At 39.8% G+C, this 14,396-nt stretch overlaps 2 protein-coding genes across 4 annotated transcripts in view; one reads left to right on the top strand and one right to left on the bottom strand.

Annotated features, from left to right (window-relative positions):
• Positions 1-14,396, bottom strand: part of LOC136864722 (dnaJ homolog subfamily B member 6-B) — a 346,776-nt gene that overhangs the window by 133,275 nt on the left and 199,105 nt on the right. The window lies entirely within an intron of this gene.
• LOC137498508 (uncharacterized) lies at positions 2,165-6,970 on the top strand. The gene is made up of 4 exons (XM_068226092.1): positions 2,165-2,606; positions 2,827-3,001; positions 6,478-6,622; positions 6,744-6,970. The coding sequence occupies exons 1-4, from the start codon at positions 2,386-2,388 to the stop codon at positions 6,968-6,970; spliced, it is 768 nt and encodes a 255-aa protein (XP_068082193.1). The 5' UTR covers positions 2,165-2,385.

Below are 14,396 nucleotides of genomic sequence, written 5' to 3'. Positions count from 1 at the left end.
TTGTAGCCATTGGTCCACGAAGTAGTCAAGGAATTCGACTTGCTTTTCTCCTTTCCTTCTGGTGCTCGCCCGTGGACACATAGCCAGCCTTGAACATTTTCAGGCTCGAGAAGATCAGGGATAGCACATATTTGTACACAGTCTGACGTCTTCATTTCCTTTGTATAGTGTAGTCATACCAATTTGCTGAATCCTCCTCCAGAGCCATTGTGTAAACTGAAAGAAAAATGAAAAACGCACCTGCGGATATTAAATGAGGGGAGTACCTCCTTTAAAGCGGATATAGCCGACGTTTCAAAATCAGTATAGGCCTATACCGTCTCAGGCTGCCGATGAGGTAATACTCGTAGAAGCAATCTTAGCATCCGTAAATAAGTTTCTTTCTTTTTCTTTCTGTCAGGAAGAAGAGCAAGTACGACTGATGCAACTTTTGTTTCATCTTCTGTGCTTCCAAGATCGACATGTATGGAATATATTTGACTTTGAATGCAGCTTTTGAATGTCCCGTCCATGAAGAAATGAGTCTGTTCTCAAAATCTCCTTTCCTTTGCCTCCACCGAACATCAACAACTTATCTTTTACACCATCATCGGCCAGGAGAAAATTCTCCCCGCAGATATTTTTACGATTTCCTCACGAAGAATAACTTCCTCGGAACTTCTTGGCTCTTTTTATACTCCTTGGGCATGGTTTCTATTTCGGTGCAACGTTATCTTTAAACTGTAGAACTGCGGCGTCCTTGTAACGAATTCGTAACGCCTGTTTAGTGAAGGCTGAACTTTTTCGTCAAATATCTGAGGAACTGCCTCACTTAGTCCTCGCGGGATCGCTTCTTCGCTCGAAATATAGCTTTCTTTACGTCCAAGTTCACCTCGTCTGGAACGCATTGATGATTGATCATTCTCACCGCTGTGTCTTTTTGACACACTAGTTTTCCTTTACGCTGGGATATCTTATTTTTTAAACATACTCATGTCACCAAACATCCTTGAATTTCCGGTAAATTTCTGTAAGAGTATCCATTATATAAAGTACAAGGCTTGCATCTCTTCGTGTCAATGAACTCCTTGCCATAAGTAAGCACGCAGTAGTATATGTAGCCCACTCCCATGGGGTGCACCGGGAAAAAGAGCTACAGATCTGGCAAGCGGAACATGTCCTTGGACACTCCTAACACTAAAAGTCATGCGCTAAAAATAAAATTTTAATACGATTAAGGTAATCATAGGAAATGGTAGCAATTATTCAGATACTTTGAAGTTTCCTGAGATCATGTTACATAAACAACATTCCAGTATAAACAATACGTGGTATTTTCGGAGCTGTCAGTGGAGAGTTGGCGTGGAATGACATTAGTAGACGAATACGTTTGAGTGATTCTTTTAAAAGTAGGAAAGATCACAATATGAAGATGAGTTGGAATTCTAGAGGACAAATTGAACCAATAATTCGTTTATAAGAAAGGGAGTTAGGGACTGGAATAATTTCTTTCATTCTTCCTTAATCCGTTTACCCTCCAGGGTTGGTTTTTCCTCTGACTCAGCGAGGGATCCCACCTCTACCGCCTCAAGAGCAGTGTCCTGGAGCGAGAGACTTTGGGTCGGGAAGTAAAACTGGGAAGGAGGACCAGTACCTCCCCCAGGCGGCCTCATCTGCTATGCGGAACAGGGGCCTTGTGAGGGGATGGGAAGATTGGACGGGATAGACAAGGAGGGAAGGAAGCGGCCGTGGCCATTAATTAGGTACCATCCTGGCAATTTGCCTGGAGGAGATGTGGGAAACCATGGAAAACCACTTCGAGGATCCTGAGGAGAAAATCGAAACACCCCGCTACTCGGATGACCTCCCGAGGCTGAGAAGACACGTTCCAGTGCTCGTACCACTTTTCAAATTTCGTGACAGAGATGGGAATCTAGTGCGGGCCTCGGAGGGGAGGCAGCTAATCACTAACAACTATACCATAGAGGCGGACTTGGAATAATTTACCAAGGGAAATGTTCGATTAATTTCCAAATTATCTGAAATTATTTAAGAAAAGACTAGGTAAACAACCGATAGGCGATCTGCCACATCGGCGATTCCCTCAATACACAACAGCGGTGAGTGACTGATTGGTCGCATGCGGCACGATGCTTAATGCCCGTTGCTCACGGTCAAATTTTTCACCACATTTATTGAACAACTCGTTGTTCAATAAGGAGTGACTGTTGCTAACGGTCAAATTTTACGGAACACCTGATTTGATAAAGTATTTTGTCAAATCATGGTCAAATAGAGCATGTCCTATTTTCATTAAATTATTTGATACAACAGCCAATCACAGCAGTGTATGAGATGAAGTAGCGATCTGGTAGCGGGTCTGTGAAGCTCAAGTTGTAAACAAACATGTCGGGCTGGACGAAAGAAGCAGTCGAAATTTTAATTGAAGAGTATATGAAACATACGTGTTTATATGCAGTTAAGTCTCCACTGTATCATAACAGGAATGCTAGGAGAGATGCGGAGGCAAAAATTGCGCGTGCACTGTGTGAAGTCCGGCCAAACACGGATTCTTCAGAAGTGAAGTCCAAGATCAATGGCCTACGAACACAATTCAACAACGAAAGGTTAGTGCAGTATTATTCCTTCACTTTATTATTATTTTACGATCTGGGAGACGATTGTTCCGTTATTGTAGTTAGTACTCGGCCTGTGATAAATTATTTGAATGATCTATCTCAAGTTCGGTCTAGCCATTCATAGAAAGGCCTATGTTTTCTAAGCAGCAGTAACTATTATACATAGGCCTACTGCATGTGTTTTAATGGATTGACATTACGATTTCAGGAATAAAGTTAACAAACTGAAGAGTGGAATGAGCTCCGATGATGTATACAGGCCATCATTTGTTTGGTATGACAGACTGCTGTTTCTTACTGACCACATCATGCCAAGAAGTAGCAAATCTAACCTTGACATGTCACAGCTCAGTGAAGATGGATTTACTGAGTCTATAGTCTTGGTAAGTGCACTGAATACGAAGTATATTAATCATTTTATGAAATAAATAACTTGCATTCTAATGATCATCATTATAAATATCCCATAAAAGTGAAGCAGAATAAATTAAGAAGCAAGTTAGAAAAGTAAGTAGGCCTAAATAAAGAAACCTTTCTGAAATATTGTTTATTTAAGAGAACAAAAACACTGATGCTTGGTTCTAAGGTTGCTATTGTATAAGCTGTTCATTAAAATAACATTAGACGTTTTAGTGCAGGCAACACTTGTAACAGTTTCATGTGAGAAGAAAGGTAGGGGGATTTTAATGTTGGTGCTTCTTAATCATACTGGTCTCTCTCCTTGCTAGTGGTGCTGATGAGATGAAGTAACAATTGCCATATGTAATTGTAGGAATGATTTGGTTACTGAGTTTAAACACCTGCATTACTGAGCTGCATGTCATTTAGATCTATTAAAATTGTTAAGTAATACTTTATTATATTTACATATATTATCAGACTAATTAACAAAAATGAAACAAGACAGCAAATAGTGAAATCAAAAAAGTGTTTGTTCTGCCTTCAAAATCGGTAGCTGTTCACCCAATGTTCTTGCCACTTCACTTGTCCTATTCTACTAAAATAACCTTTAAAATTATTTGTTATGTTCAGAGGTATTTGAGCTGCTGTGTTTCCACTTTGCCCCTCAGTTCCTTCCATTGACTGACTGTTCCTCCAGTTTCCATGCTGCAGCCTTCCTTCATTTATATTTTCCTGATCTGTGCTGTTCAGACACATGTAAACTGCTTTGTTCTATTCCAGAAGGAAATTATGCAAAGTACAGGTGACTTGAACAATAGCTCCAACTTTGTCCACTGACAGGTTTATTTTACTTATGGGACATTGGTACTGAGTTTTCACACTTCCATATTTCTGAACCAAATTTCTTGAAATTTTGACAGCTGACTTTAAACTTAGAAACTAACATGTATACAACATTTCATTGAAATTATTCAATTAATTCTCAAAATGTATGCATTTTACTTAAATTATTTTTGCTAATCATGTATTAATCAAAATCTTCCACACACATTAGCAATGCTATTAAAATTTAGTATTTTGATATTACATACCCTCAAACAGGCTTAAGAACTTTACAGAAAGATATCTCAAGTAACTTCAAAGATTTAGCTGTAATAAATTTTAATATCACACATAATATTTTTTAAAAATTTTATGGCTTCTTTCCTACAAATTTTTATTTTTCTTACTCAGAACAAAGAAACCTGAATTTTTGCTCTGTAACTTTGTTCACTGTCTATTTCTGAACATAAATGGAAAATTTCACCCATTTCAGACAAAATGTGATACGTGTGGACTCAGCGAGCTAACAATTCATTGCTTGCTAGTCTCTGGTAGGTAGGCAAAATTCTCAATAACATGCTGTCAGACAACTGAACAGACATCTTGGTATGGCTCTGTGGAGTCCCGCCACGGGCAATGCTTCTATTGTAGAAGCACCAAGAATCTGTTTCTTGGGGACATTTTTTGTGTTCTGGTTTGTGATCTGTAGACCTGTAATGGTACAGGGTAGCATATATTGCATTTTTCATGGCAGGTACATCTGGTAAATGATTCTGAATGACCTGTCTATAGTAACTTGTGAGTTTCTTTATGTTCTCTAAATTCAGTTTAGTAGGGCCACGACCACCCAGTTTTAGGTCTTTAGTGTCCTTTTTTAGTTTAAAAAATGCTGTGGTCATTCTTTGCCACATGGTTAACACTCCTCTTTTACTATTTCCACACCTTTACCATACATTGAAACTTCATTCAGGTGCTGGTGGGTCCTAGCATCTCCGTCAGAGAGTACAGTGGTGTATCTCATCTTGCACTCCTGAAGAGATCTCCACATTATATCAGCTGCAGTGACCTCCATTGAACCTGAGGAGCCATCATAATTTTTACAGCATTCACCACTCTTTTTATGATACCCTGAAAGCACCATGAATTCTGGTATATCAGGATCCATTTCATTAGCGATAGTGACACAATAGTAGCAAAATTTTGACAAAACCTCATAGTAAATGATCAGTCCTGTTAAAATATCAGCTACCAGGCCAATGCCATACAATGATGTATGGCCTTGCTTGTGATATGTACCATCATAAGACACAGCAATGTCTATGACACTGGCATTCACTAATGAAGAATCAACATCCTCATGTGCTTTGCGAACATTCATTCTGGACTCCCTAAGCATTTTCATTTTTGCATCTATGACCTCTGTGGCTAGGCCATTCATGTGGCTGGTGAATATCTTGGAGTTCATACAGTGCATACCCATGCATATGCAGAACCTTTCCATATATCTATGGCCTAGCCCCATACTTAGAAAAGCCTCTACACTTTTTCTATTGACATCAAAGGGAGGTCTTTCAGATTTACACTGTACTTTGGCCCTAGGACTGGTATACACCTTGTTGGTACAATGCTTGCATGCACTACATATTACATGCAGCTTGTTTGCCAAACCAAGCTGATATTTTACCACAACATTTAGACTAGCACGGTCACATTCAGGACATTTCAAATTGTTTAATAAATCCTGAAGAGTGCCACTATGTATTAGCATGTAGCTCGAATCACTCTGACCTAGCAGCACAGGTGAAACTGCAGATAATTTCTGCTCAGTTCTAGTTTAATTTGATTGATTTTCAATAGATCTGTTATGAAAAGCAACATTATTACCACTAAGCTGTAAATTAGTGGTAGATTGTCCAACAGTAGCATTGCTACAACTAGGTTCTAAATCAGTAGTAGACTGTGCAACAGTTTGGCCTACCTGATTTTTCAACTCCCTTTTCTTACTCAGGCCTTCACGAGCTGCCTCAAGTTGTTTTTTCCTTTTATTAGATCTTCATTTAGAGGGATACCATCGTGAGCTTGATGTATCCATTTTCGTTTTACCAAGAAATGGAAATTAGTACGGCTGAACACTACTTTGTTTGCAAACACACATTACCCGACTCTACCTGCAATTGAAATTTCTTTTGCTCCATTGTCAATACTCTGTTGGGAAAGGGTTTCATGATGTTTATGGACAGTGAAAAAGCATCATCAGCCACAAAAACAAAGGGAAACTCCTTGTCAGATTCAGGCAGCTGACGAGGAGGAGGTATGACCAGCATTCTGTCATGCATTACTGAAGATAAATCACTTTTCTGAAACACACCCCCATCACTTACACGACCATTAGTTCCAATATCCACATAAATAAATTTATAGGTTGCATCAACCACTGCTAGTAAAATAATGCGTTTTGTGCCCTTGTAATTATAATAGTGTGATCCACTTGATTGTGGAGCTGCAAAATGAATATGTTTCCCATCAATTGCTCCCATGCAGTTTGGGAAGTTCCACTTCTCTTCAAATTCTTGAGCAATATTTAACCATTTTTCATTTGTGTCTGGAACCTGAAATGAAAATTAATTCCTTACAGAATTTTGAAGGAAGCTCCATGGTGACGATGGATGATATAGCATTAGATGATGACGGGGCACTGGTAGACCTAGTTCAGGAGTCTGACACAGTCACACCTGCTTCTAGCACAAAGAGTGTGATGAACCAGCCTCCACAAAAAGAAGGTACAAAACATTATATACCCAGTAAAATGGAGTTACTGCATTTAATTTAAAATAACATTCTTAGGAAAGCGTGGTTTCATTAATGATACTTTTAAAATATGAGGGATTTTCCACTTTTCAGGTACATCAATCAGAAAAAGAAAAAAGGTTTCACCTGAGGACCAAGTGCTGGCAAGTGCTAGTCAGGTATTAGCATCCATGTCAGCTTCAGCTGTAGATTCAGAGGAAGCATTTGCAAACTACATTGCTTGTGAGCTCCGTCAAATAAAAAACAAAAGAGTGAAAATTTTAACTAAACAAAAAATACAGAACTTACTTACAGAGGCTCTACTGGAAGAAATGGAGTAAAATATGTCATAAAATAAAATAATTACCTTATGTTGTGATATAATTATTAATAAATATACAGTCCTACTTACAAATAGTCTTTCCTTAATGCATTGTCTATCTCCCTACATGTTTCAGGGATTATACGAGCCAGGGTACCAAAAGGTATTTTTGTAGCATACATGAGGTTTGTATATAATTCACCAGTGGCAAGAAATCGCAGTGTTACATGTAGTCTCATTGCAGCTAGAATAGCTTGCCTCATATTTGTGTCTTTCTTGCTATTCTAGGTCCAACTAACTGGAGCAATTTTTTGAAGTTCCCTTCACTCACTCTTAAGAAATTCCTGTATGATTCAGTGTCCTCTAATCTCAATTCATTCTGGACTAAAGATAACAATCCCCTTCCATCATCCCACCCAAGGTCTGGTCCACCACCTTATAGCTCTCCTCTTCCTACTGTTTTTCCTTTTAATAACTGCACATGCAGCTATTGCAACTAAAGCTGCAATTTGTTTACTATGTACTGATGGCATTTGTGATTTATTCACTGACAGTAGAACATGCTCATCTGACAGCCAAAGAGCAAAACAATCAGTTTCAGTACTTGGGACCTATTCCCACAGAGGTCAGGCCAAACAAATTTAATTCTGAGTTTTGACCAACAGATGGCACTGGTATGAGTTTGAAGAAATATTTTACCGTGTACAACACAACATATTTGATAAAAGATGTTGAGAAATTTTTGTCAAATCTTTTGTCAAATAATTTTACCAAAAATTTGACCGTGAGCAACAGGCATAATCCACTCGGTCGGTAGCGGCACGATATCAGCGTGGTCGCATCCGGCACGTAACCGGACCAACATCGGATAACCGGAAACCCTTAATCAACCACACAGCACAGTACTTTGACGAAGAAAACGACAAACTAGAATAAGTGAACGAAGTGCGCATAGATGTCAGAGGCTACAAGCTTAGTGTTCATTGTTTCAATGATGGTTAAAATGTTACTATACCTTACCACTGTAGGTTCTCTACTGCTGGGGTCTCTACAGGTTGAGTATAACTTTTCTTTGTCGTAATATTGAACGGTTTCAACACAATTTCCCTCCATACAAATACTTGATGGTTTAGGGCAGCCCTGTTCGACGCCGCGCCCGCGGGTGCCATGGCGCCCGAGGTGCCCTTTTACGGCGCCCTTCGCAATTAATTTCCAAATTAAATTTTACTTAATATTTGACAACAATACATTTGCATTTCAATAAATATTATTACTTTTCTCTTAAAAATACCGTCCTCAAAGTCAGGAAATTTGTTTTATCCGTACCTCCAAATACACAAAGAGCTTTGAGTAAGCCATAAATGTGATCTAGACCTGACTCGTGTCCGCAATTAGTGAAGAGATAAGAAAGGTTCAGAAAGAGAGCTATTCGACATGTAAGTAGTTGCGACAAAGGGAAATCCTCCACAAACCTCTCACTGAGAGTGTGTGTGTGGGGGCGGGGGGGGGGGGGGGGGGGCAGCGCCAGGTATAAGGCCCTCTCTACTCACGGAGCCAAATATAGCCGCATATTTATTCTGCCAAACAGAACCGCTTCCTTATGATTCACTTGATTGCAATGCCATAAACTACCTACTATGACAGAGTTTCACCAGGGCGACAATGGGACACCCAATTTGCCCACAAAGTAACTTTAATCCCAACAAAGCTGTGCCGTAAACAATGAACAAACGATTTATGAAAGTCTTGCAATTGGAATGTTCCCAGTTCCTAGCTTTCAGGCGAGCATTCAGTATTATTATTGTAAGCTTATGCAGTGCTTATGGAATACGTTTTGAGTGCCTTGTGTTGTGATAAGTTGTACATTCAACATGTTTCGTGTGCTTTTTTTTCATTATTATTTAAACGTTAAATTATTCAGTTTATAATCAGTTATATTTCATTAAACACAACTCTTCTTAACATGGCTAAAAGGCAAAGAAATTATAACTTTAACAGTGAATGGGAGGACCAGTATTGCGTTACTGAAAACAAAGGAAAGTCTGTTTATTGTGTAATGCTAGCGTGTCTGTTCCTGAAAGAAGTAATGTACTAATCACAAAAAATTTGACAGTGAATTTCCTGTTAATTCTGAACTAAGAAAACACAAAGTGAAAGGCCTAAAATCTAAATTAGCATTGCAACAATGTGCGTTTAAGAAGCCAGTTCAGCAAACGCGTAACGTGACAATAGCTTCTTACAAAGTTTGTTATGTCCTAGCTAAAAGGAGAAAAAACTTTCAGTGACGGGGAAGTAGTGAAAGAAGCTATATTAAATGCCGCCGAATCTCTGTTCGAATCTCACAAAGATAAATCTGAACTGATATCTTCAATCAAAGTACTTCAGTTGTCTCACCAAACTGTTGCTAGGCGGGTTGAACAGAATTCTAATATGGAATCTCAGTTGCATCAGGATTTGAAATCGTGTGAAAATTTTTCACTCCAGTTTGATGAAAGTGCTTATATGTATGACACTGCTGAGTTGTGTGTATTTGCTAGAAAGGTTTTTAATGATTTTACAGTAAAGGAAGAATTTGCCAAGCTATTGCCACTTCATGGACGTACTAGGGAGAAGACATTTAATGCTTACGTTAAATTCACAAAAGAGAGTAACTTACCACTGTCAAAGCTTGTCGCTATAACAACAGATGGGGCACCGTCTATGACTGGTAGAAATAATGGATTTCTTTCTCTTTGCGCTAAGGATGAATCATTTCCAAAATTTCTTTCTTATTGTATTATTCACCAAGAAGCTTTATGCGCAAAGGTTTTTAAGTTCGATCATGTCATGAAAACTGTAACTCATGTCGTGAATTATATAAGATCGTCGTCTACTCGTCATCGATTGTTCAGAAATATTTTAAGTATGTCAGATTCGGAGTATGGTGACGTCATCCGTCATGCAGACGTAAGGTGGCTTAGTAGGGGGAAAACGAACGGTTTTGCTGCCTGTTGGATGAGAAGCGAGACTTAATGAAATCATCTCCTGGGAAATATTATCACGAACTTGATTATATATCTTGACTAATCGATTTAGCATTCTTGGCAGACATCACCTCAAAATTAAATGAGTTAAATCTCGAATTGCAAGGAAAATATCATAATATTTCAGGTATGATAAGTATTGTCAATGCATTTGAAAAGAAACTTAAGGTATGGATTGTCCGTTTAAATAGAAAATCCCTTTCACATTTTCCAAATTTGAAATCTATGACAGATACAGTAAATGGCGGCAAGCGTGATTTTTCATCTCTTGCTAAACATCTTGAAACTCTTGGGCCCGAATTTGGTAGCAGATTTAGCCAGTTTTCAATGCTTGAACCAGTGATCATGTTTGTCAATAATCCCTTCGCTTCTGTTGACGTTTGTGAGCTTGGAGGGAGGGTGTGTGAAATATTCGAAAATTATAATGCTGAAGAATTAGAAACGGAAATTTTAAGCCTTCAGTCAGACCTATCTTTGAAATCCTCCTACGCAACGTGGCAATTTCTGGACTCTGGTGGACGGTAAGAAAAATCACATTACCCGCAGTGTTGCTCTGAAGATGCAATCTTGTTTTGGTTCAACCTATCTTTGTGAAGTCGCGTTTTCGACTATGAACATAATAAAAAACAAATACCGATCCTGCCTGACAGACTCACACCTGGATGACGCGTTAAGAGCAGCCTGTTCCAGTTACACACCAGACTCTCCTCAACTTGCAGCGAGCATGCAGTGCCAAATTTCATATTAATTATGTGAGTAAATATATGTTCATATAATTTTTAATTCTAGATTTATTATTATTATTATTATTAAGTCGTTGTAGTACCGATAACAGTAGCCGAATTAGTGGAATCGTACCTGGCGCCCGCATACCCTTAGTTATCATGTGAATGTGCTCGCGTAAAAACGAACGTTGGACAGCCCTGGTTTAGGGTCTTATTTCAAATCTCACGAAAATCACAAACGTGAATCTAAACCACACATACTTTCAACCACAATTTATGTATATATGTTACAATCTGCTTTAGGCTACGTCGCACCGACACAGATAGGTCTTATGGTGATGATGGGATAGGAAAGGGCTAGGATTGGGAAGAAAGCGACCGTGGCATTAATTAAGTTACACTGGCCTGATGTGAAAATGGGAATCCAAGGAAAACCATCCTCAGGGCTGCCGACAGTGGGATTGGCACCCACTATCTCCCGAATGCATGTTGAAGGTTACGTGACTCATAATAAATCTTAACGGAGAGGTTATACACATACACAAAAGGGAGGACGAAAAATCGCCCATAACCTATAAAATGAGAAAACGGCGACTTTGTTTTGTTTCGTTTCGTTAGCCTACTTGACGAAATTATCTTCTGTGTCAATCAAAACTGAATATATTTCGAAATCGTACAGTGAAATCTAAACTGAAACTAACTAATTGTAATGGGGAAGATATAATCTGTTACTGGCCTCTGTCTGATAGCCAAGAGCAGTTAGAAGTCCGCAGTATTTTCCCCACAAAACCCTAGTTAAACACATTAAGTAATATTTGTCATACACTTTCCGAAAATCTAGGTAGCATGCGAATTAAGCACATCAATCACTAGATAGATATTAAACTATGAAGTGCTGACGAGTCCGACTGACCGCATTTTACAACTATAAACTAAGGTAATTGTTAAAGCCACAGTTCTGAGAGAAGCAAATCTAGTACTTTAATTAAATAATGATGTGTGGTTTCCGAAAAGGCCTGGTGCAGCTCCTTCGAGGTGAAACCTTACAGGCAACCTACAGATCTGCGAGGATGGGGCTGCGATGAATTTCAATGCAAAAAATTCGGGACCACTTCTACCAAAGGGCAGCACGTTACGCATTTAGCCACAGCGCCGGACACTTTCATTAAAGACAGTAGTACATTCGGATTAAACTTTTACTACATAACTCGCATTCATTTTTGAGCACGTTAAGGCACGCTTCACGCCAAGTCTAGTTTAACCGTGGACTCGGGCGACTTGAGGTCCATCCTGAGTGTGATTTCCCCGAAGACTCTCTTACTCCTGTCAATGGCGTTAAAATTGCAAGAGCATTTTATTTTATTTTCTTTCTTTCAAATGCTTACTCATACTTACTCCGGAATCCATAGATAATAAAGGAATTCATTCTTCATTACTTGTGTAACATGCCAGAGAATAGTTTTATATAGAGAAAATGCCATCGTGATCATCACAGTGTACTTAAGTTCGAGAAACCGGGTATAACCTGTGGAACGTACTGGTGTTTGTATTTCAACTTAATTGGGATAGGGTCAGAGAGATGCAGTGATAGTTAATGCGGTGATTTACATTGGCATGTACGAGATGAAATCCGAGTATAACCATACCCCTGAAGACACAGAAATTCGCAGTATCCAAGGATCGAAACCAATGAGCTTCAGCTGTCTAGTCCTTCCGTAATTTCTTGACAGCAAGGATGTAGACTTAAGTTCAATTTTGTAAAAGATGAAGTGCCATGGGACACTTCCAATTCTAACCAATGTCGAACTACTTTTTTCCAATCCAAGCTCAGCTGTTCTGATGCGATGATCAATACAAACTTCACTAAACCTAAGAATGATTGAAGCATTGGATTTTTCCACAAATTTTACATTAAGAAACCCTAGAGTAAACGCTCACACGGGAAGAGCAAGCAGTTTAGGGATCAGTTCCATGTCTATTGGTCACAGCAACAACTCTAAGGCCAGCATGCACAGTGACAGCCATAAGTAGACCCGGAAACTCGTACACTCACTAGGCAAAAGGAACATGCACGGAAAGACCTATATCTGCAGTCTAGTTTCCGTGGTGAACTACTAATAGTTTTTGATAAAGATCAAATTAAAAATTGCACATATCAATTATCAACGATACGCACTTCGGGCTGTCACCCAGGTGGCAGATTCCCTATCAATCAACACATCGAAAACCAACGCAGTCCACTTCACTTGGTCACACAAAAACCCACAACCACCCTAACACTACATGGCACAAGCATCGAATGGACTGAGACATACAAATACTTGGGAGTATCACTAGATAGGAGACTTACATTCCAAAAACATGCTGACACGGTAATTGTGAAGGCAAAACGAAATAAATTACTCTACAAAACACTATCCTGGCCAGTGCTGAACGAAGAAATCGCTGCGTGGGGCACAATGGTGCCATGGAAAACCCACAATCTCTAGAAAGTCCAAAACTGGGGGGTAAAGCTAGCCCTTCACACGGCCGATCATTTCCTACTCGTACGCAATGTGTTGAAATCAGATGTAGCTTCATGCATTAAGCTACCCTAGATACTATCTTGCGTTGATTTAGATTGGGTGGTCAAAACTTAAGGCGAAAGCACATTCTTCGGGCAATATTTATGCACAACGTCAAATACTCAAAGGCAGACTGAAGTAAAATGTAGTTTTTAAGTCAACAATACTCGACGAAAATAGAAAACTTCATTTAGTCACCTTGCCCGAACATTAAGAGTAACCTTATGAGCATCCGAAACCCAACCGTTGGTATTGTACACTAATGAGCAACTGAATTAGAGATAGCTGTCGTGTTGGGGAAATGGCACTGTGCTCGTCCCGGCGAAAGTAATGAGAGGGTGAGGCTTGTACATAGAGGACGTCAAATTTCGTACGGGCTGTATGAGTAACAGTTGACTATAGAGGGGTGTAGCGGGAAACGCGTCCGCCTATCACCCGGCGGCCCTGGGTTCGGTTCCCGGCCAGGTCAGGGTTTTTTAACTGTAATGATTAATATCCCTGGCCTGGGGACTGGGTGTTTGTGACCTCCTTAATCTTCCTTTCCTCACACACAACATTTCACACTACCGCCATTCCAAACACGCAGGTTCATACAATATGGTGCCAGTAGGGGCAAAAGATCCACATGAGTCGACGCCCCCAACAAATAGCTTTAAAAAATATATAGGATGAGTGAGACGAGACCTCTACCTCATCTGATTGCGGACCGATTATCGACGTCAGGCGCATGGACCACTCCATCTCCGAGGTTGTGCAGGCACTGGACTTCCCAAAAGCCACCGTATCACGAGCGTACCGTGAATACGTGGATTTGGGCAGAACCATCACCAAAGGTGTCAGATGTCGTCGTGTACGATGCGTTGATGTCAGGGGTGTCGTCGGGTAGCTTGGATTCTGAGAGCGGATAGACGAACCACAGTGCAGTAGATCATCAATTCAATGCTGAACAACGACAACGTGTGAATAACCATACCCCAACCAGAACCATCTCCTCGCCATATGGTATAGAAGCGAATAAATAACGTAATTGGCTTCACGTCCCAGGAACTACTTTTACGGTTTACGGGGTCGCCGAGGTTCCGGAAATTTAGTCCCGTAAGAGTTCTTTAACGTGCCTGTAAATCTACCGACAC

This window comes from Anabrus simplex, chromosome 2 (genome assembly GCF_040414725.1).
Source record: "Anabrus simplex isolate iqAnaSimp1 chromosome 2, ASM4041472v1, whole genome shotgun sequence".
Classification (NCBI taxonomy): Eukaryota; Metazoa; Arthropoda; class Insecta; order Orthoptera; family Tettigoniidae; genus Anabrus; species Anabrus simplex.
The sequence above is the reverse complement of the archived record's forward strand: the minus strand, read 5'-3'. Positions and strand labels throughout refer to the sequence as shown.